The sequence below is a fragment of the Calypte anna genome, chromosome 2, assembly GCF_003957555.1.
Source record: "Calypte anna isolate BGI_N300 chromosome 2, bCalAnn1_v1.p, whole genome shotgun sequence".
NCBI classification, from domain to species: domain Eukaryota; kingdom Metazoa; phylum Chordata; class Aves; order Apodiformes; family Trochilidae; genus Calypte; species Calypte anna.
In genome coordinates, this window is record NC_044245.1 from 91226879 (window position 1) to 91251189 (window position 24311).

General features: G+C 40.8%; 1 protein-coding gene across 3 annotated transcripts in view; it reads right to left on the reverse strand.

Annotated features, from left to right (window-relative positions):
• Positions 1-24311, reverse strand: part of CARMIL1 (capping protein regulator and myosin 1 linker 1) — a 194688-nt gene that overhangs the window by 168445 nt on the left and 1932 nt on the right. For 2 of the 3 annotated variants that reach the window (XM_030445386.1, XM_030445385.1), the window contains exon 2: positions 21800-21897. The exons of the other annotated variant lie outside the window; for it this stretch is intronic. In XM_030445386.1, the coding sequence (XP_030301246.1) occupies positions 21800-21897 (98 nt within the window). The remainder of the gene's footprint in view (positions 1-21799; positions 21898-24311) is intronic. 3 annotated transcript variants of the gene reach the window in all.

Sequence of the window (24311 nt, forward strand, 5' to 3'; positions counted from 1 at the left end):
AAAAGCAGCTGGGTTAACTGAGGCAGGCTGCAAGATCTTTGAGAAATGAGGCTCATTAAGTACTTAACACTAGTGCAGTGTAAACCCTTCATTCAAATCTCAGCACAGATTTCCATTACTGACTGAAATAAAAGATCCAAGAGACAGGGAAGGGAAAGGAGGAAATGCATTTGAACATTTCCATCTGCTTTTTCCTTCTCAGTGCCACGAAGGCCTCTAGCTACAGCTCACAAGAGCTATTCTACTGTACCTTGATTTGATACCTGGCTTCTGTCTACACTAACAGGTAAAACTGCCCTGCAGCAGCCTGAGCCTGCTCAGCTTACTCACTGCCACTACTCATCACAGCAGCTCACTCGGGAAAACACTGTGGATCACAGGACTGGGCAGCTGCTCTCTAGCTGGAAAGCTTTCCTCCTCCTCCAGCCTCCAATCCAACATGAAAACTCACCACAAACAGCTTGGTGTCACACCTATGGCTACCATAATAAATAGCAAGGGAAATGCCAGGGTAGGGAGAGGGTTCAAAATTATTGCTGTGGGTTTATACTTTCAAAACATCCATAGTTTGTTGGTGCTGTCTCTCATTAGGGGCAGTGGGACTAAGAAATCAGGACATACACATATAGGTAACAGAAAAGCCACAAAAACCATGTGGCTTTAACATTGTCACTCCTTTGCAGTAATACAAATATCCACATCACCACCAATTCCATAAGCATCTTTCCCTTGATGAAGTGTCCTGTGAATTATAAATCTGAGTGCAGTATCTTCCTTTAGCAGATGGAGCATTCAGAAAATGAAAAGAAGAGGCATAATTCTTCAGAGATAGAAACATAATAACTGCTGTATCAAGTTTTCAAGAGAACAGTGGACTTCTCTACAGAGGAAAACAAACTGAGTGAAACAGCTCCTTCACTGTAAAGATAAAACTATCGCAGTGCCCAGGGAATTTGGTTTAATGATTCACATAGCTCAGCAGAAAAATTCTGACAGCATACAACTTCTCAAAATTAGTAGCAAACAACTTCCCAAACACATTTGTAAACACTAATGACCTTCTAAATGGAACATAGTTAACTTCTAGAGAAAGCATTATACTACATATTCCTCTGTATAAAGGAAGATTTTCCAGACTGAGTCAAACTTTAATCCTGTCCAGCATTCAACAAGTCCTAACTAAACAATCTTTTCTTACAAGATCATGAGGATTCAAGATCAGTCAGTTTATTCAGTACACACACTGACAACTGAGAAGTGCAAAGAAATTAAACACATTCACATCATTCAACATGGCCCTTCTTCACTCCCACCCAATAGTAAAGGCCATCTTACCTATGTAAACATTGTCTTTCTACTGAATTACACAAATCAAGTTGGTAGTACCTATGCTAGTTCCCTTGTATTTTGGGAATTAATCCCAAAACCAGACTGGGCCTAAGGAGTTAGAAAACCTACAGTTTCTCCAGCAGTTCTAGTAGCTTTTATCCACTAATTACCTACAAACAGTAACAGCTCTTCTTTAAAAGTTCCAGCATTGCTTTCAAGCTAGTTTATTGGCAAAGATAACCCTTTCCCAGTTTGATCAGTCAAAATCAGACATACACACAGGGATGGTTATCAATCTTAACACACTTTCATAAGAACTGCCTCTAATCCATACATCTTTCCAGTTCAGTCAAAACAGATGATAATGGCATCAGTCATTATCTGGAAGATTTTTTGCTTGTGAGGGTCTGACCCAGCCCTCTGCACCCATGTTTTTCCTAAGCAGCATTCTTTCACAGTAATTTAACAAGAACAGCAGCACTTGCATATTTTCAAGGTCATTTGACAAATCAGCAGACCTGTAATGCTATAAATATTTTTTCTTGTCCTTGCATATTGTGTATTTATTAAAATCTGTTAAATGCCTGTGTTGCCTCTCAATATGTTTTTCCCCCCTTACTAGCAATAAATCTTCATGGAGTTTCACTTCAGGGAAGAGCTTTACATCTCAGCTACTGGTATTCCCCAGAGTCGGAGACTCTGAGACAATTCCCTTCTGGTCGGCTTTCCCTTTAATAAAATATTTATTGGAATATTCTTAGTTTGGTATGGTGTGCAAGTAAATTATATGGTTCTCATTTAAAAACAGTATGTTCAAAACAGAAGAACAGCTTACATTAGTGTAAAAAAGAAAACCATTTAACTAGAGATTGTTACTGTCTAAACTGTGTGGCCATGTCTACTCTGAGCTTCCCAAGATACCGTAACTCATCAATACAGTTCAAGAACACTTCAGGCTGCAAAGAGACAACACTTGTCCAGGAGACATAAGCCCTGTACTACACTGAAATCACTCACATTATCAGGGTACAGAGATAATGTTGGAAGAAAAACAGTTTATCAAACCTGAGACCGCATTTTTGCTTGATATGTTTTCCCAGCTGCAAAGTGGGGCATTTCCTAAAGAATTGGCTTTCTTGTGAAAATAGCACAATATCACTTATGACTGAAGGATTCAGTATCTTACCCTCCTTCCATTAAACTACCCCTTATTCCATGCAACTAATCAGCTTTTGAATCTGGTGGTGGGGAAAACAAACAACATTGACTTAATTTGTCCTGGTTTAGGGATGAGGGGAAAGACTCAAGGTACAAACTCCACAGGAATGGGTGTAAAATTATCTATGTGATGGCTACAGTAAATTGTCAACCCCACTTAAATATTAGATGTTGTTGCCTAAAGGTTTTTATACATCTGCACCTAAGCATTTAATGTTATTAAATAATTATACTTATTCAGTTCGTTATCAATATACTGCTTAGAGCTTATATTCAGGCATTTTTTTTACCATTAAATCCAAAGGAGTGAGTGAGACAGCAGACACCACTGTCAATATGACCTGAGGTAACAGATTCTGTCTTTCTGTCACTAGGAACTGCTTGCATGACAAGAACCAACTTTATAATGTTCTACCTATAAACCTGACAGCTAATATACAGTGTGATTCAGAGTTAATCCTCTCCTCATGAATGTTATGTGGTGAGATTTCAGAAGCATCAAAACCAGAAAACAAAACACCCCCATAAAGGTTTCATTTTCAAGTTTATATTTGTTCTAAATCATTTCCTCTCCACCCCACCCCCCCCCCAAAAAAAAAAAAAAAAAAGGCAAAAGAAGAAAAGCAACACAAATCTCAGTAAAGCATTGTTTTTAAAAAGCAAGGCTAAACCAACAACCACACACCATCCTCAGCAAGCACCAACAGCCATAGGCTATCATTCTCACACCACTCATTCCTTCCACAAATGCTTGAGAAACAAAGTTTACTGAAAAACCACCCACAGAAACAATAGCAAGGCTTCAGCCCTGTGAGTCTTACAGTGCACAAAGATTAACATTCACACCAGAAATGCATCCAACATACGCAAGTTTGGATATGGAAACAACATTTAAATAAATATCCCAAAAGCCAGACTCAAGCCTCTGAACAGTGAGTTCCACACATCTATCCCCGATTTCCCAGGAATGGTGTTAAATCCACCTAGAAAACAAACACCATGACATTTTTGTAAACACATAGCCAGATGGAGGAGGTAAGGATACAAATTCATCCATTTATGTATTAATTGCAGATGACACACTTGGTTTGGATTAGCTCTCCCACAACATTAATGGGTTTTGTGGCACTAAAAGGAAAATTTGATCGCATATACCTTGGAAATTAAGCATTTCAGCATACCCACTGCTACTGAAAAACAACAGCTTCCCTCCTCCTCCTCCCCCCTGAGAACTGCACTTGGGGTGCTGAAGCAGCATTCCTTACTAGAAAGAGGTAGTGGTACATTTGGTGCTAAACCAGTACTGACTAAATGTCTACCAAAGGTCAGTGTCATCAGCTGCACATTTATCCAGGAAACCAGCATTTCTCTTCTGAGGAGATGGCATACTCTGAAGGAACAAGAGGCTACCCATCAGAAGAAATCGGATTTTGGTGCACAGATTGGTTTACAGTATTTTAAGGAGAATTGAAGTCCACCTGCAGTACCCATGGCCTACCCTATGTCTATTTCATCAAGCTACAGGACTTGGAACAGATCTACAGCTGCCCCTTGGCCAGGTATGTGTGAAAACATGGAATGGAACAGCCACGATTAGCACAGTTAAGCTCAGATAAAACCCACAAGCTTGAGACATGGGAAGGCTCAGTTCCCTGGACTTCATTACTCATAATGTCCATAAAAGTATTCAGCATTTAGACTGATCAAGCTCCCCAAATTTTTTTCAGCTTCTGTTCACCCAATCAGAGAAACCCTAGTTGACTCTTCCTTTGAGAGAAATTCTGTCTTTCCTTCCAGGCCTTCTGCTGTGTGGAGGAGCACACAGTTCACAGCTGCAGTCTGTAAAGTACAGAAAGCAAGAGGGAGGCTGACACAGCCATCCAAGTAATTTTTCTGGCCTTGATCTCACTCTCTGGGGCCTTTCTTTGAAATATTCTTCAGATTGCCTCCCATCTGCTTCTTTGTTTTTCTCTAGGGAAAAAGTCAGCTGTTCCACTACTACCTATCTTGACACCAAAACAGCTGTCCCAGGACACTGCTGATGTTATATCCAATTGCATGAGGTGTCCTGAGGCTACTTCTCTTGACCCAAGAGGTGAATCCTACAGAAGAAGAACAGTCTTAAATTGTTTAGTCTTAAATTGAGCCTTACAGTCTCAAATTGTTTATTTTCAAAGCAAACAAATACACACAGGTGAAGACTGAGCTAAAATCTACCATGACTATATTTTCTAAGAAGAATAAGAATTTAAAAAGCCTGTATTTGGAAAGAAACCACTAGATCTTGGTTTGATAAGAAGGTAAACTCTGTTCTTCTCCCTTTACAGGAAAAGCTGGTGTCCTGGATTAGCTCCCAAACACCAGAATGCTCATCTAAGAAAGGATAAATAAAATATAATGTAATAAAAACCAGTCAGAACATGCTTACTAATAAATTAAAAAGAAGCAGCCAGTGCTTACACAAGATAGAGCTTAGGAAGGAATCACAAAGCCTTGATTTGTTGCTGTTCTCAGATGATGAGAAAACCTAAATAAATAAAAAAACCTTTAACACTGTATGTCTGAACTAATTACTTTAAAATTAGAACTTCAGAAAGCTTGAACCCTTGTAGCTCATGTGAGAAAAGCATACCTTTCAGTTTTGTGCTCTGTATGTGCTCTTAATGGCAGCTGCATACCACCTACTTTAATATGCAAGTACCTATAATAACACACATACTACATAGAACAAACATTCATTTTTATGTAGACAGTGTATTACCAGACATCTAGAAACATTCTAGAAAACAACAGATACTCTTGTTTCTGTTTTCGTTAGAAAGCTGGAAAAACCTAGCACTATATTTTTACATGACTACAGGGCATAAAGAACAGGGCTAAGGGAATCTACCAGCCCTTTAAGCAGCCTGGTCTGAAGAGCACTTCAGTGGAAAGCAGAAATGCATAGTAGTTGCATTTAAAAAAATTAATAACCCTTCTAGACTCTCAGGGGAGGTTCTTGGGTTCAGCCCCACTGAAAGGGATTTTATAACACTTGTCAAGCAGAAAGCATGCATTTAATAATGAATAAACGAAGCAGATAAAGCTACAAGAACTCAGCTGCACAGAAGGTGAACCAGGCTATGGTATTTCACAGCAAACATGAAGAGAGGAGTGTGCTCAGCCTGAAACAAATGGGCACTGCAGAATCTGCAGACACATTCACTGCCTGGGAAAAACACATTTGGCAACTGAACATTGCCTTGATGTAAGAGGCAGCATGCTGGGCTCAGAAGATTTGATTTTATTGCTTCTTGTTTCAGTTACACTACTGACCTTAAAATAAGAGTATAACTATGATCTTGGAAATGTATGTAACCTACATGTAAAATATTAGGCAATATGGAATAAACTGGGTCTTTCAGTCACAGACCTATCTAAAGCACAAGTGTATGCAATGTTATATGTACTGGTATATATTAATGAGGGGAGTGATTATTAAACACACTTTAAAGCTCATTTTACACATTGAATTCTGCCTACAGGAGGTGAAAAACATCAATTTCCCCATTACAGACCTTGAAAGCAACCTTACCACACAGTGATAGCTCCGAATAACTATGAATTTTTACCACAATGTAATGCTAAAATCAGTTTGGGACAGATTTTCCATTTAAGAGGAATTAAAAAAAAAAAATACATTTTTTCTTAGAGTGGCAGCTTAACACCAGTGCCAGAGGCTACTCTAACCCAGATACTAATTTCCTCATGTCAAGTTCATCCGCAGTGTCCTAATGCCTAGTCCAACTGGGCTGACTCCACCACTAACCAACATATCCACCAATCCTCAGACTATACAAGAAACTCTGAAACCAATGGCAATCCAAGCCACTCTTCACCCTGCCAGTGTGGGGTCCAAAAGCCATACTTAGACCAAGAGAAATTACAGCCAAGAAACCAAAATCAGATTTTGGTCACATCTTAAGTAGAAACAGTTCAACATAACTGAACAGAGGGGTTATTCAGAAACCCTAAAAAGGTCACAGATTGGTGGCCCGATTTGTTTCATGAATTTTAAATATCCAAGTTTAAACAACAGCAAGACAAATTCCACAACTATATATTTTTTGGTTTATTCTCTTAGAAAATACCACTGGATTATCTAAAGGTCAATTATGAAAACCACTTTGCTTCCCAACAGAGAGCCATCCAATATCCATGAACATGAGGTCAATTACTTGACTTAGGCAGTGCCCTTCCAGATAACAGGTAGTAAGAACCACACTGTGCCAAACAACTCAGAAGGCCTCTCCAAGATGCATCTGGACCCCACATGTTTTAGGAATTTTCTCAATTTTTTATTATATTAATTCTTAATTCAGGGAACTGGACCTCAAGGCTAATGCACAACTTGAAACACAGTTTTGAGGCAGAGGGGAGCAACACCCATGAACTATATCAAGTCCTGCATGCGCTTTTAATCTCCTCTGCAATCCTTTGTAAATTTGCTGCATTTACCACAGAGTATTCTTATAGAAAAAACTTAGGCAATCTGTGACACTACAACAAATTTTCTTTGAAATGTAACTGCAATGGTGACTAAATGGCACCTTTACTGTAAACCCAGTGCAGTATTTATAACCAGTCCCTTTGCCTGAATCCACGGAAAATGCATTTGCAGAGAACACAAAAACACAAGAACAACTTAAGGCAGCTTGCTTAATTCCTGCCAGGCTTCTGGAGTCTCATATCTCTTTCAGCTCTTCCTCTTGATGTTCCAGGAAAAGCTGCTATTACCACTTCAGAAACAGTGGCACAGGGAGGCAGAGGAAGTTATCCATCATCTTTTTGTCAGTTCTGCCAAGTTGGACATCCCCTTTTACATGAGCTGAGCTTTTTTAGATGTATTACCAATAAACCAATAAATCAGCAGGTGAATGTAACTTGGGAAACCGTTTCTGGGGCTGGTGAGAGCAAGCAATCCCTCTGAGGCAATGTCTTTACTCTTAATCCTTGGGTGGTCTGAAAGAAGCAGTACAGCTCGGGAATCCCTTCTTCCCATCATATTCTGAAGTCAAAGCAGGGCCATGCAGACTCATGCATTTAGCAGAAGACAGGTCTAGCATTACAGAAGGAATGGTGCAAGCAGAGACACAGCCCTCTCCAGCACAGCCTCTGCCATCTCCCCTGGTCTATGGGCAATGAACACAGTTACACAAAGAACATCCATGCTGTGTGAACCAGAGATACAAGGGCTGCTCCACAGCAAAGCTTTCCTTGCAGCACATCTCAGTGTAAAAAATCCTCTTCTCATCAGGACCTAAGCTACCCTGACACTGAACTGCATTTCCTCAGAGACAGAGAAGAGGAGCAGCAGGCAATACCTGGGAAGGGAGAGGAAAGGAGGTCCCCAGTGTTCTTTGTTAAGCACAACTCACCAACCCCTTCCACGTGAGCTTAATCCTGATCATGACAAAAGAACCATGACACCATCAGCACCACACAGATTCCATCCCAGAAAGTCAAGGGAGACTGGAGCAGTTACAGAGGTGAAAGAGAAGGCTGAGAAGCTGGCTTGACAGTGTTACCTTCAATTATACATATGTCCTTAAGGACAGTTCTGATTTCAAACAAAATACTATCTGCAGTATTTTCTTCTTGGTAAGGAAACAGACCCTCCAGAAAGGGAAAAACAACACAAGCAATACCCTAACGGTGAAAGATAAAAAAAGAAAACTAAAATACAGAAAAAACAGAAAATATAAAATAGAAGAATAATCTATTTTGGGTGTACTCAACCACTCAAGCTGAACAAAGACCTACTAAAATTGTGTTAAGGCTGCATTGTGATAAATTAATACCATACAAAAAACTGCAGAATTTTAATTTCACACAATTTCACACATACATAAGTAACAGCAGATCCAGCTAATAGTGTTACACAAAATACTTTAAAAGGACAGCATTACACTGGAAATAGCATATGAAACTACCTCATCTTTAGATTCGGTACTTTTTCCACAAGGTTTTCAGAACACTTAACAGGAAAAGATTTATTTCCCAAGCTTACAATAAGCGTTTACTAATTTGAATAAATCTTTGCCAACTGACAAAGATCACAGTTTAACATTGAGAGAGCAAGTGTTGGCATCAATCCTGCACCCACTCAAAATGTAATTCGAATATGCAACTTTTAAGAGCTGAGACCTGCATATCTCCCTATTTTTAGAAGAATTTAGTGCAGGTAAAAAAACAGCAACAGTTTACAACTAAAACAACATATATGCTTTCTGCTGTATTAGGCCACTCCTGAAGACTTTTGTTGGCATTTGGCTAACGACTGAACACACATTCTCCAGATAACCCGATTTTCCAAGCTTTAGCTGACATACTTACACAGAAGCTTCAGATAGTCAGCATTCTGCTTCTGTGGCAGTTTGACTCCATGGTGGAGGTAAGAAAGTAAATGGTAAAAAAAGTGGTTTTGAAATAATCTGTGAGGGAAATACGTAAAGTACACTTAGTTATCTGCAGAATCAAATCTCTTAGAAGATACCTTCCCAAAGAAAAAATATTAAAATTGGGTAACACAGCCTTCTTTCAGAGACAAAACCTTTCTAATACTATTATAGTCTTTTAGACTGCTCTAGCACTATCCATATCAGCTAACTGCAGTTAAATCACCGTGTTACACAGCTCTTTCCTTTTTTTTTACTTTACCTTTTCTCAGCCCAATAGCTCATCTACCGAGAGATGGAGAGAGCAACAGAAATGAGTTGTGTACATCAAACTATCTTGTTTCTCTTCAGGACAAACATAATCTGCACAGCACTCAGAGTTGCTAGAAGTTTTTTAGGGCTTTATTGTCGGTTTTGCATTGGTTTGTTTTTCTTTTTCACCAAAGAAAGCTGCTTTGGGAAAGAATCTAAAGCCAGATTATAGTAACAGCTCCATACCGTCCAGCATGAACTGAACTGCTACAATGACACAAATAACATCGATTTAGCAGGTACTTTGATGAAACTGGAGAACAAGGAAGCAGAGAACTTGCCCAGAAGGATCAGATAAAATTGCAGACAGAGTAAGCTGATGACACTCAATATTTTTTAGCAAAGCAGCATTATGTGCATCATTCTCATGTCTCTGGGAATACTGAGGTCTTTGGAGATATTTGTATTATCTCTGTAAGGAAAGGAAACAGAAGTAGGGGAAAACAGGGACACAAGTGTGACAATGAGTAGACTAAAAAAAGCAAACCTTATCCTGATGGTAATCTACACAAAGGGAAATTTCCAGGGATTTGCTGAAGCAGAGAAGATGAGACGACAACAAAAAGGGAGAAAGCATAAAGATAACCGTAATAATATCCAACAGCTGTACACAGCATACACCAACACTTTTCACAAAAAGCATAGGCATTTCAGTACCTTCTTGAGATGAAAGAACAGAAAGCCCAAAGCTCAAGCACTGTGCTTTTCTGACACTTGCTAGGTACAGAGGTACAGATGTGAAGAGTGACACATCTCATTATGTTTAAAACACGTTTTTTGTTTTTAAAAAAAAAAAACAAAAAACAATAAAAACCAAACAAAAACCACCAACACATTTTAGATTTGGAATATTAATAAACTTGTCAAGTCAGCAGAAATTATTACTCATCAATGCATCAGTACCTAAACAAACTAGCATTTCTTTATATATTTACTGGCAACATTGTAAACAGAAAAGATTGGCAGCTAAAGCCAGCTAAAATCCACACGTCTGTATTGACCTTCACTGCTCCTCACCTCAGGCTCCTCCAGCTCTACATCAGAATCTATACTCACATGCACAACTCTGTGCAGTGTCATTCTTAAGCACCAGGCTCAAGTGTTGGTTAAGAGATGAGCCTCTGAAAAGCTTCCTCTTTATCTATAGTTTTGTATGAATAGTTTCAGTCTCGAAGGCAGAGAGGGAGAAGCCTTTTCATTCAAAGGTCGACTCTGAACAAACACAGCAGTGCCCTGCCACCTAATTCAGATCAGGGTCAACAGCATTCACTTCCCCTGATCAGATCTGGGATGAAACTGCTCAGCAGCAGCCACATCACCTGCTTGTTGCCCTCCCAGGCCCCAAGAATAAGTAGGTATCTATAACTTAAATCCTTAAAATTCCTTGAAGCTCTACAAAAGCAATGGTTTGCCAAAGTTCTAGTTACAAGGGGAGGATTGCTGCTCAGTCAGAGAACTGAGGATATGTTCAGAGCAAGAGACATGTACCTGGAGTGCTCATCCCATGAGACTTGCCTCTGGCACGTGTCTTTCCAGTCCTCAGGAGCAGGAAATGGGAAAGGCTTGCTCCGAGTGACCTCAGACTCCTAAGCCCTGGCTATCAGAGTGCCTACAGACCTCCCAACCACACTGCTGCCCACCTCACAGGCAACACGCTGCTAATAGCTGCTTCAACTGCAGAAAGGAGAAAAAAAATTAATCTAGTTACCAGCCTATCTAAAAAGCACAGAAACAAACACCACTTGAAAAAGCAATGCAGGATAAAAATCCTAAAACAAATACAACCAGCATTCCCCTTTCTGCTCTCCATCCCCACAGAGACACTCTCTAAAGCCCATCCTGCTGTCACCCAGGACTTCTCCTGGGTATGGGGAAACAAATGTCACTTGTCAGTCAAGGGAATTAGCTGCACAACTTCCAGTGCCCATAAGCCCAGTCCACAAATTTATTTTATTTCTATAAAAGTCATTTGGCATAGAAAATTCAGAAACACAACTTGTTCAAGAAAGAGCTGCTCCTCATTTGCTCATGGTTTCTATCCTGCAGGTACCTTCACATAAGCCACACAGGACACATGGACCCTTTTAAGTTGTATTTGTTCAGAGGGGTGAGTGCTGTCAGGATTCATTCACAAAGCCCCCTGAAGAGTGACAGTAATATAACAATGAGCAAATACTGTTCATTTGAGGGGGGAAGCCTTTCTCTTTGCTAAAACCCACCTATTCATCACCATCCCAGAAGATGCTGCCCTGGTTTCCCATGGGGCCAGGCAACCATCTCTCCCATGCTCATCACCAGTGATGCAACATTTCTAAAATTTATTCCAACCAGCACATACTTCTCTCAACTTGCTAACATTAAAATCACAACTTGCAGCTACTTGGACCTCCCTCTGCAATCCTGATTCCCCAAGCCAGCAGAGATCATTTCTTCCTCAGAAGGCCAATTAATTTGATTAGTTTCATTTCAGGAGTGTTCAGTTATCGCCTGGCCTTTACAATTAAATTTTTATAACAATTGTTTGTCATCTTAAAAGTTCAAATTAAGGAAGCTATCATTTACCAAAAACATGTCACTTCTGAGTTTCCACAAAGTGGCTGCTCCAGAAACACAGATGGATTAATGAGAAACAAGGGCAGAAATCAACCTAGGGACTATGGCAGCAGTATGAAGCACAGCTAGCAGAAATTATATTTAAAGAATAATTTTACTTACTGGGCCTGTAATTACTTCACAGAATTAAATTACCACCACCATGAGAAAAAAAATAAGTAGAACTGTAGGTGATCCAGAGTACATATTTTAATAATGAGACAAATCTGTGACCTTCACCAGTTTTTCCACCACAACAATCCCTGAAGAGAGGGTTCTGAGCAAGAAGCAGCATTTTTTCACAGTGTGCTGCAAAAACTTCTCAATTAGCAGCCCTTGTGGCCCTTCTCAAACTTACTGCCTCCTCCACATCAATTACAGAAAGCGAACCACATTCCCTTTCTGAGCAGTCTTTTTTTCAAGTACCTATCTTTATGCATACAAAACAAGCCATGAGGAAAAAAGAAACAAAAAAACACACAAAACAAATGAATTATGAGCTAAGTTTTTGCATTCATATTGGTCTACTAAATAAAACATAGCTTGTTCCCTTCCAAGCCTTCTCTTTGCTGGCAAAAAAAAAAAAAAAAAAAAAAAAAAAAAAAAAAAAAAAAAAAAAGACAAGACATCAGGGGAAATGAGTGACTGAGGCAAGAAGTGGACTCTAATTGCTAATATTTTACTTTTTATTCTCAGTTTTGGGGAAACTATATGTAATAGTCATCTACAACTTTTATGCACAGATTTCAATGTAAATCCTTGTTTATCAAGACTCCATTTCACAAATAATGGTGGCAGGGAGTCAGGGCCTCTAGAAACAGAAGTACATTAGCAAACCACTTGGATACATTATATATTCAGCAAAGGAAGTAGAAAGAGTATGGCAGTTCAAAAGAATAAAAAATGCTTGTTAATTGAGTTATGAGAAGTTGACAGAAAGAAAGATCCCATGAACCAGTCAGAGCCCTAATGGACTCCTACCTTTCACCACTCCTCTTTTTTTCCTGATAGGTGTTATGAGCTGTCAACAGAAAAGCAGAAGTTGCTATAGGCGAGATTAATGTTTACATTTCCTGCTTCCAGAAGACAGATAAGGATATATGTGCCTGCAGGTGGGTGTGCACATGCAAAGTATATGAGAAGGACCAAAGGTACTTTCAGGGCACTAAAAGACAAGTTACCTTTTCTTAACTTGCCCTGTGCTAGTTGCCCAAATCTAAAGAAAGGGAGAGCAAGCAAGCTGCTCTTCTGATGTAATGGTTATACCATCCTCCCAAAGTGTGCAAAGAATACACCATACACTCAGCGTGCAAGAAATCTTTTATGCTTCAACCATAAAACACGCAACTCTGGGCAGAGCTACACTCACAAAGACACAAAAGTGCCAGAGCTGTAGAAAACCTTCATTTTGCCTGAGAAGCCAGAGAAGTGGGACTGTTTCAGTTTGGTCACAGGCCAGTTTAATTAAGGGTGTAGATCAGATCTTATCTTTAAGGGAAACAAATCTGAGGGAAAGAAGCTTCAGTCTATTCATATTACTGTTATGCTAAAAAATGCATCAACAGTGATTCAAACACAGGACAAGGTTCTGTCTGTACTAGATGCTTTGAGTGTGGGAGAAGACAGAAATAAAGAAAAGGAAAACTGGACGTAGGAATTAGAAGTGGAAATTGAGGAAAGAAAAGCAGTATCCAACCACAGCAACACAAAATAAGAGGGAAACATTCCTGTCAGCCTGATTAATTCCACCATTGGCCCGTTTCCCCTCTTAGAAGTGGAAACTTCTCAACATAAAGGATTTCAACATTTGTATGCAATACAAACAGCATCAGAATGCTAAGCTTGTAAATCATAGAATCACTGGGGCTGGAAAAGACTTTTGGGATCATCAAGTCCAACCATCCAAGCTACAATCCCTAACCACTAAACCATCGCCTATAGCACCTCATCTACCCATCTTTTGAACATCCCCAGGGATGGTGCCTCCATGACCTCCCTGGGCAGCTTATTCCAACATTTAATCACTCCTTCCATGAAGAAATTTTTTCTGTTATCCAACCTGAACCTCCCATGGTGGAGCTTGACCCCATTTCCTCTTGTCCTACCACTGGTCACCAGGGAGAAAAGGCCAACATCTGTCTCACTACAACTTCCTTTCAGGTAGTTGCAGAGAGCAATGAGGTCTCTCCTCAGCCTTCTCTTGTCCAAGATGAACAGCCCCAGTTCCCTCAGCCTCTCCTCATAAGGTCTGTTCTCCAGACCCTTAATCAGCTTGGCTGCCCTTCTCTGCACCCTCTCCATCACCTCACTGTCTTTCTTATACTGCAGCGCCCAAAACTGCACACAATGCTCAAGGTGGGGCCTCACTAAGGCAGAGCATGGGGGCAGGATCACCTCCCTGGTGCTGCTGGACACACTGTTCCTGATGCAGCCCAGGATGCTGTTGGCCTTCTTGGCCACACTGCTGGCTCATTTTCAGATGCTGTCAATCAGCATCCCCAGGTCCCTCTCTGATGGGCAGCTCTCCAGTCACTCCTCCCCAAGCCTGTAGTGCTGGTGGGGGTTGTTGTGCCTGAAGTGCAGGATCCAATATTTGATCTTGTTGAAATTCCTATTATTGGCCCTGGCCCATTGATCAAACCTGTCCAGGTCCCTCTGCAGAGCCTCCCTACGCTCAGGCAGACTGATACTCCCACCCAACTTAGTGTTATCTCCAAATTTATGAGAGTGCACTTTATCCCCTCATCCGAATCATCAACAAAGATGTTAAACAGGAGTGGCCCCAGCACTGAGCCCTGGGAAACACCACTCATGTCCAGCCACCACCTGGATTTAACTCCATTCAGCACAACTCTTTGGACCCATCCATCCAAACAGTTTTTAATCCAGCAGAGCGTGCACGCATCCAAGCCAGGAGCAGGCAGCTTCTCTAGAACTCTGTGGGAAACCTTGCCAAAGGCCTTGCTAAAGTCAAGGTACAACAACATCCATGGCTTTTCCTTCACCCAATAAGCAGGTTACTCTGTCACAGAAGGAGATCAGGGTAGTCAAACAGGACCTACCCTTCATGAACCCATCCTGACTGGGTCTCATCACCCGCTTGTTCTGCGTGTATTGCATAATGGCACTCAGGATGATCTCTCCATCGGCTTCCCTGGTCCTGAGGTCAGACTGACAGGCCTGTAATTTCCCAGATCATTCTTCTATCCCTTCTTATATATGGGGATTGTGTTGGCAGTTTTCCAATCTTCTGGTATCTTTCCAGTGAGCCAGGACTGATGATAAATGATGTAAAGTGGCCTGGTGAGCACCCCTGCCTGCTCTTTCAGCACTCCTGGGTGCATCCCACCTGGCCCCATAGACTTGTGCATATCCATGTGGTGCAGCAGGTCACTGTCCATCATCCCACTGCTTAAAAGTAACCCTATAGATCAGCATATAACAAGCATAGATTTCAGTAAACACAGTTCCTATTTTGGGACTAGATACAATTAATATATATTCTCTTTCCTGCAGTATTCGCACTATTTCAGTTTTCTGTAGCAATCTTAGTTCATCTGTAGCAATCTTGGTTAAATCGCAGTTCAATTGTATTATAAGAGGCATTTTGTAAATGGATTAAAACACATTTTCACATAGAAGCATTTTTGATTACTTCATTCCATTTAGTTTTCCTGACATGAGAGATGTACAAACACCTACTTCCTTTCATCTTCATAAACACACACTTAAGATAGATGTCACAACACTCAATGTTCTGGGCAGAGAAAAGGAAACACCATTATTTTAAAAGAATGTCCATATTTAACATCATTATCACATACCAGCTGTCATGATATAATGTGTGAGATTCCACACATTTTATGTAGAACTAACCTTAGACAACCCTGTGAGCTTCATGCTCTTAGTAATTTATTACAAGCTCAGGATATTTTGCACCTAGATAGAGAAATTCATCTCTATTTGAATAGAATATAATGGATGGATGAATACAAAGGATGATCAATGGAATACAAGCACCAGAGCTTTTAATCCCAAAATACTTTTGGCAGTACAAAATATTACTGCCTCTACCAGACATTGCCATTCTGGTAGCTAAACAGGCACAGCAGCTCACATCCACTTTTCTCAAATGTTTCAGTACCATCACCCAGGTTGTTCAGAGGCCACATAGTGTACCAGACAGCCATAATTGCTCCTTCAAATGGAAATAAAGATAGATTTTTTTTTAAAAAAATAGAATTTGAGTCTTTATTAGTAAGTCTTTAGAAGTAGAACATTACATATCTCAGATACAGAACAAATACAAACCTATTTGGCAGGAGTCAATTAAAAATTTTGTTTTAAAGTCCCATGGAAATGTATTTCCTAAAGAATGTGACAAGAACATAAAACTACCCCTAGTGAATCTATGTTGGGCATATAGTACATGTTAAGAGGAGCCACCTGCCAAAGCAACTGTCGCAGTTCCAGAAGCAGCACTACCATATTTTAACAAAGAGAACATAAATGACCTGGGGGAGCAGCATAGCAGGAATTCCTAGATGGGATTTCTTAATAAAATTGTTCATGATCACAACAGCATATCAGATTATTCCATGACCTTAAGGTTGGGAAAACAGTAAAACAAACAAACAAACAAAAATTCCAAACAAACAAAACTAACAAAAACAAACAAACAAAAAGTCCAAATAAAAACAACAACAAAAAAAATCAACAAAGCAAAAAAACCCAGAGCAGCCACATAGGGAGCACAGTCATTAGCAAGTATGAGATGACAATATTTCCTCCTTTACAATGTATTTATAAAGTAAAGCTAATCTCAAAGAAAACTAGACCAAGTATTCTGTTGTATAATTATTAAACAAAAAAAAAGCAAGAGGAATGTTGAATTCTGACCTGTCGTGAACCAGTCCTGAAAACATCAGTACTTCATAACAAGCTGCTCAGATGTACTTAACATGTTGCCTTTATCTCACAATTTCAGCTTCTCAGTGATTGCTAACAACCACAACAAATCTGACTGGGAGAAACAGCAATGGGAAATATTCAGAAAAACACTGTACATACAGGTTGGGCATTTTGGGGGGGGGAAAAAAGCACCACCAACACCCAAAGTGAGCAGCCCAGTTTCCTGTCAGGGTTTCTCTGTAGGACAATCACCCAAGCCTCTGGGTTAAAAAAACAAGACAAAGCACTGACACCTCTCTTATGGACAGGGTATTTCCTAATGGTGCCAAAATGCAGGGCCCTGAGGAATTGCAGGTGTAAAGTTTCTCTTCTTTTTTCTTAAATAGTTACATACACACACAAAACCAATGATATTATCATTGCAACTGAGACCTCTACATATCCAACAGCTTAAGCTGAAACCAGAGAGAAGGTCAGAAGTTGTCAGTGTTAAGACAGCAGCTGCTCAGTATGATACCTGATGTGTTGTCCTCAAAAAAAAAAAAACCAACAATCCTACAAAAGCAAAACAATCCTCTACCAATTACAAAATAGTAACATCCTTCTCTATTTTAACCCAACAAGATCACTGCTTTGAGAACCATACCAGAGCCAAACACAGTGGGGTCTGCTCCTGCAGCAGTACCCTGTCTCTTGCCAAGGGCCATGTGGACCCAGCAAGGGTGGTCTGACCAAGGGCCCTGATGGAGTCTGGCAGCCTGCACCCGAGGCCAGCTCTGGCCGTGTGAGTGTATGACCCAACAAGCTGGGAAAAGCCTTGACTGAGGCTTCTCATGATGCTCTAGAGCTCCAGCACTTGGTCTCAGCCTGAGTAACACGGCAGCTATGCCTGTGCCTGGTCATTTTGTCAGCTGAGCCTGCCACACTGACCCAACTCCAGGGCTCCACCTTGGCACTACTGCCTGCTCATCGATCACTGGAGCACATCTGCCCCAGGCAACCACCCCAGACCTCCTCTGCTAACTCCACTGGTACATGGAGGGCCCCTGCCCCATCAGGGAGCCACAAGATGCCTTTCCCCTTTGCCCCATGAGGCAGCTCCTCCTTGGTGGCTTGTCCCCATTCAAGGTTTCCTCTATACCTGGACGTAGCAAGACAAACCTCTTTTAGGGAACAGCGCTTCAAGGTCCAACCAGGTGTTCCAGCAGAGACTCAAGAGTAGTGCTCTAAGCCAATAGCCCTCAGAGTTGACTAGCCTGGATCAGTGCTGTTGCTCCAAGAGCAACTGACTTCTCTGCTGGCTTGCACAGGACTGAGCTGAGCCTGTGACTCAGGACTCACCTTTTATTGGCCCCCTGGTCCTGCTCATGCACAGTTGGGGCCTGCCCTAATCAGGCACAGGTGGGCTTGACACAAGCTCATGCCCACTCCCTGGCAATTAGTGGCACCTGGTTGCCTCATTTTACTACACCTGGCTGTCCCCTCATCCTCCCTACTGGCAGCTGTGTCACACTAGAGTATAAAGAAGACTTTATAGGATATGGTATGGCTGGGGTTTTACCCCAGTTGCTCAAGGACTGATCTTTTGCCTGTGCAAGATGGTTATCAGCTTTTTAGGGTTGGATAACAGCTTGCTGCCTGCACAGCTGAAACCTCTTACCAGCAGACCAGAGGCATCTGAGTACCTTGCCTTGTTTACTGGTTTGCATCATTATAACTATAACTGAAAAACTAAATAGCTGCAAATTGAAATTAATGAGGTAGCAAGCTGATCTTGGAGACACAAAAAAAAAAAAAAAAAGAAAAAAGAAGATCTGTCACATCAAAACCTAGTCATAATTTCCAAACTCTGGCATCCAGAGCTGACGTCCTAAAGCACCTTATGGCAATAAAGTATTTACCTACCCATCTCATCACTTTTACATCAGGATATTATTCCAAGCAACTTTTTTTCCCCACTGCTTTTTCTTTAGTCTCAGATTCCAATTTCCATCTTAATTATCAGAGAAATTTCTTAGTGCAAAGTGATTTAAGTAGATGGCTATATCCATACTCTAGTACCTCTGCACCTTGAATATATTGTGAACAACAGGGCCAAAGGTCTAGAGTTTTAATCATAGAATCATAGGGGTTGGAAGGGACCTCGAAAGATCATCTAGTCCAACCCCCCCTGCCAGAGCAGGGCCACCTAGAGTACCTCGCATAGGAACGTGTCCAGGCGGGTTTTGAATGTCTCCAGTGAAGGAGACTCCACGACCCCCCTGGGCAGCCTGTTCCAGGGCTCTGTCACCCTTACAGTAAATAATAGTTAATAGTTATCTGCAAAGTGCAGTCATCCTTAGTCTCCCTTTCTCAAAGTACTATTGATTTTGCTGGATTTTCTTAGGAAAGAAGGACATGAGATTGTTTAATGAAAGCACAAATTTGGATGTCAGTGCTCAGTGTGAAACTCTGCAGTCAACTTCTTCCAAAACCTTTAGCATACACCAGCATGGCTCTGGGGTGAGCTAGACTGACAGCAACTCACATTTCCTCCTCATTAATTACTGGACCTAATACATGCTACTTAGTTTCCTTATAAACATCCAACGGCTAATAAAATGAAATCTCAAAACAATTCATTGCCACACGTGCACCAAAGTGACTGTGCTCAGAGATTATAAACATTTCAAAACTCAGGATTCAAGAAGCACTGGCACGGAGGTTGCCCATGCAATCATATTTAAGCCCTCTAGTACATGCACTTAAGGAAACAGTCTTTTAATCACTGAATTACTTTTGCTGCCAACACTTCATTCAGCATTTAGTTTGTCACGTTCACCCAAGGCATAGCAATTCAGTCCCTGGTTTTACCTGCCCTGATAAGAATGTAGCCACAGACATTATTTATTGAATACTGTTAAGTCCCAGCTTGGCATACAAAAGTTCTTAATTTTGTTGGCAGCTTTCCTGTGGCACTTATTAAACAACCGTATATTTCTGAAGGAGGGTAATTTACTTTCAACATCACTCTTGAGGAAAGAAGGGAATATCTCCTCTATTTCACAGGCAAGACATGAGCCTAGATAGACACAGCAAGGCCAAAAAGCCTCAGGTGTCATTTTATTCAGAGCACTCTGTATTTCAGAGAACTCTGCATCCTCAAAAGGAACCACTGTCTCCACTGGCCTTTGCCATAGCAGACAACACTCAGCACTTCTGCAAAAAAAGCAGCCCACATAGAGATACACATGGGCAATTAGAGAAACACTGTAAAAAGTGTCATTAGTGATTTGTACAGCTTCACATAGGGCCATTTTCTTTTGAGGCAGAAGAAAACACAAAATCCAACCCCAGCAGTCAATTTCTCCAACCATGAAAACATCCTCTTTTTTTTTCAATATAAATCCTCTGCAATTATGCATCAAAGAACAAATAGTTGTACCAGACAACACCCCCTTCAGCAATTCATCCCCTTGATCAGCTTATCCTCTGCAGTGAAGTCAACACACACACAAAAGAAACATTCAGTAACTTCTGAATCCTTTAAAGAGGTCCCTTCCCTGTCAGTACCTCTTCAGCTAGTCATAAAAGGTTAAAGCCCTCCACCTGAAAGCATGGAAAATTAAAGAGAGAAAAAAAGAGCCAAGTCATCACATTAAGATGTTTTACTGCTGAGAAGCACATCTCTCAGAAACTTCACTGACAGTTCCATGTTTAACATTGTTTTGGTCCCATCAGATTGGCACAGTATTTCCACAATATATTTCACTATTAATAACAGTAATGATTCTGTGTAAGTCAAAAAGTCAATCAAGTGTTACTGCTTCAGTGAAACTGTCAGCCTTCCCTATAAACATGGAAAATAAATAGAGGCAATCAATCAACATTCACATATTCAGCCACTTTCCAATACAGAAACAGAACATGTATACTCAGGAGCTACATATAACATGGATAGATATTAGGCAGAAAATATTTCAAACTCTGTAAGTAGATTCTCTTGCTGAAAAGTAGACCATTATCAACAGTGTTACTGCCCTCAGATAATCAACATGTACTTTATTAAGGTAATTCAAAACTGATTAGGTTGCAGCTTTTAAAGACAAAATAGAATAGCTGCATGGGGAATGCATCTAGAAGCATGTTAACAATAATCTTGGCAATGAAATTTTCACATATTCAAATATGCAATATTCTTACTGACAGGAAGCACCAAATTTCAAACATCTTGGAAAATATTGTAGCAGCATGTAGTTACATGTATTTGTTATTCTAGTTCTCCTGGCAGAGAGGCAGGAAAAACAAGGAAGAATTAGAAGTTCAGCTTCTTTTTGCATATCCAAATATTCAAGACAGTATGCAGGCACATCAGCTCATTACCATTTCTCCTTATCAAGAGAGGCCAGCAAGCTATTCTTGAGAAAACAGGAAAGCATACTTGAGATCAATTTGACACTCAGTTTTAGGATTGAGAATGGAGAATCCCACACAGTAAGCACTTCCTTTAAATTGCAGATGTGTGACTTAACAAAGAATACCAAAAAGTACAAATAGTCATTCGAGTTTCAAAAGCATAATGTTTTTACTGTTCCTCTTCTCTATGTAACAGCTTCAGAATATTCCCAAAAGAGAAGTAATTCTACAGCTTCATTTTTGTTTTTCTTGTCCACTCAAAATTCCTACAGATGTAAACAGGAAACCTAACCAGCAAAGGCAGCAAATAATTTTAGGAGAGGTTCTAATAATATATTGCTTTAGCATCAGTCCACAAACAATACCCTAAACTCTGAAGAATAACTCAGTGATAAACATGCATGTACATGTCCAAACCTGCACATCAACTTGCGGTGCAGGCTAGCGAGAAAGTAGGAAAATAAATGAGATGTAAATCTTATGGTACACACAAAGGTAAAAGAACCTTCCAAGAAAAGAATGAATGTCTTCAAGAGAAGAATGAAAGCCACAAGATAGTGGCTTTTTCTCCACAAACTCAACCAGAGTCAGTCTATCGTACTTACCAATATTTTGTTATCCACTTTATCTCCCTTGGTTTCCAATTTAACTTTCTTCTTGACAGAAATTTTTATTTTTCTCCCAATAACATCCCTGACGCTTTCTGAAATAAAAGAAAATATCTTAATTAAATACTTTCAGCCACTACTTGAGAAAGACATCACAGTTAAGTTTCCAGGAAGGCTCAGAACGATGTTGTTCACCTGCTTGCATTTATGGAGGTCTCATGCACACACACTAGTACTAAATCCAACCTAACACAAGTACAACTTTTTAAAGTATACCATCTACACAACATGTCTGCTATGCTAGGATTGCCAATTTTAGCATGCGAGGATTCTAAACATAATTTGGTATTTCTTTCTACTACTACCTACACATCAAAAGCATTCCCAAGACAAGCCCCAGCACCACTTAGGCTCTACTCTGGGAAAATACAGCAAATTCCTCACTTGCTATTATTCGTACCTGAAAAGTTTGCTAAAGCAAATTAGCGTCTTGTATTGCAAAAAATTTAGCCTCCTGTTGTTAATATCAGGCAGGCTAAATGGGTCAGACAATGGAAAAGCCAGTGCTGGCACATTTTGCACTCTGCACGTTGAAGTTGCAAAGCAAACGGAGGGGACTTACAGACACCTGACAGCTATGCAGTGGATGCTATGGAAAGCAACACTGGCCTGGGTCCAAGCCCAAACAACAACGCAGCCACCTCATGGTGCCAACACCAAAATTACATTAATTGCCATGTTTTAATACATATATGCATACATGTGTATATGCAGGTACCAAAGGAACCATTCCTTCCCCTAAATATTTGCACACAGGCCGGGTGGAAACATACACAAAGGGAATCGTGTCAGAAGGCAGTGTCAGAACTACTGACACTGATGTACTTGGGTGATAAACAGAGGAGTTCACCTAGAAGAGCCAATTTGGCACCTTCTGTAACTTTCACTCCCTCACAGAAAAAGAACAAGAAAGACATCTTTTAAATAAATTAACCTATTTCCAGCACTACAACTGGCCCCTCTAAAAGGCAAGTCTCCACCCTCCCCATACACACACTTTGCCCTCATAGACACCAGAGTTTAAAGGCTAAAACTGAAAATAAGGGGCTCTTCCTATGGCTTTTATACTGCTCTGTATAGCACTTTTAAGGACAATTTTCATCCGGTAGCCAGAATGCCTTAGCACAAACAACACACCATTTATTAAGCCTGGACATCTAGCCCAGGCCACAGCTGCCTGCAGGGCAGGAGGGTGTAGCAAGTCAGAAACATGCCCAGTCAGAGGGACTCTCCACCAGAAAGAGCTCTTTCTGCAGAACCAGCATGTTTTCCCCCGGAATTTTAATTTTCCTATCAGGAAACAAAAGCTCCTCGGTGGCAGTGGTTTTCCTGGTGAGAAGCTTGCCCCAAGCCAAGGCAGCCCCATGGCAGGCAGCCAGCACGCTCAGCTCCCTGGGCAACCTTTTGGTCGGGAGCCAAGCTGCAAGCTCCCTGAGCAGCCAGGTAAGCAAAGCCCAAGGGAAAGTACAGCCCAAGGGAAAGTACAGCCCAAGGGAACCTATTTTTCCCCAGGCTTTGTCCCCTATGGGTAATGCTTAATTATTGTCATTTTATCACTGCTTGAGAACCCAGAAGAAAGCTGACCACAAAGTCTTTTCCATTAAGTCCTACCTCCTTGCAGAAGGAAAGCCATTGATGCTGTCTCTGCTACTCTGCCCCTAAGCTCTGGTCTCTGCCTTTCAGTTTCTCCTCTCCCATAAAAAGCTCCAAATGCTTGCATCTAGCAAGAGACTTCCTCCTGAGCCACCGGCATGGAAGTGGCACTTCCCCTGGCTGTCCCACAGGTCCCACACAGCAGCAAGTGGCAGTGACTGAAGGCCATCGGCTCACTGGAGCTCGATGCAACTCTTACTTGCATCTAGTCACAGGGTAAGAAAGGCCCTGACACCCAAACTTCCACAGAACTCCTTCCAAGGCTCTATCTGCCAGACAGGGCTAGAAATGCTTCTTCAAAGAGGGAAGATTTAGATTACACAGATTTTTTTTTTTCTATGTGACACACTGGTGATTTGCAAAGCAGTCTTTCAGACCGAGAAACGAAAACACAACACTAAGGCTTGTGGTTTCAGGTGCTCATTTATTTTTAACACTGAAGACTATGAGTGCCTGCCTTCAGACACCTGCACCTCAGAGGAGTGGATCCAGGTAAGCCAACCCTTAGTGAGATTTTTTGAAGAGTATGACCTACAAGACCTGACAAAGGTCACACAGGAAGTGAGTAACAGAACAAAAACTGTAGCTCAAACACTCCCAGTCCCAGTTTAATCTCCATGCGCCAATCACCATCAAGGCACATCCTTTCATCCTGCCATAAACACATAGAGCTACTACAAAAAGGTCTGTTTAAAATGTTACATTATAACATGCAGACACCAAAATACTGCTAGAAATCAAACCAAACTACAAGACCAGATCAACACACCCAAGAAGAGCCCTTGACAGAGCAAAC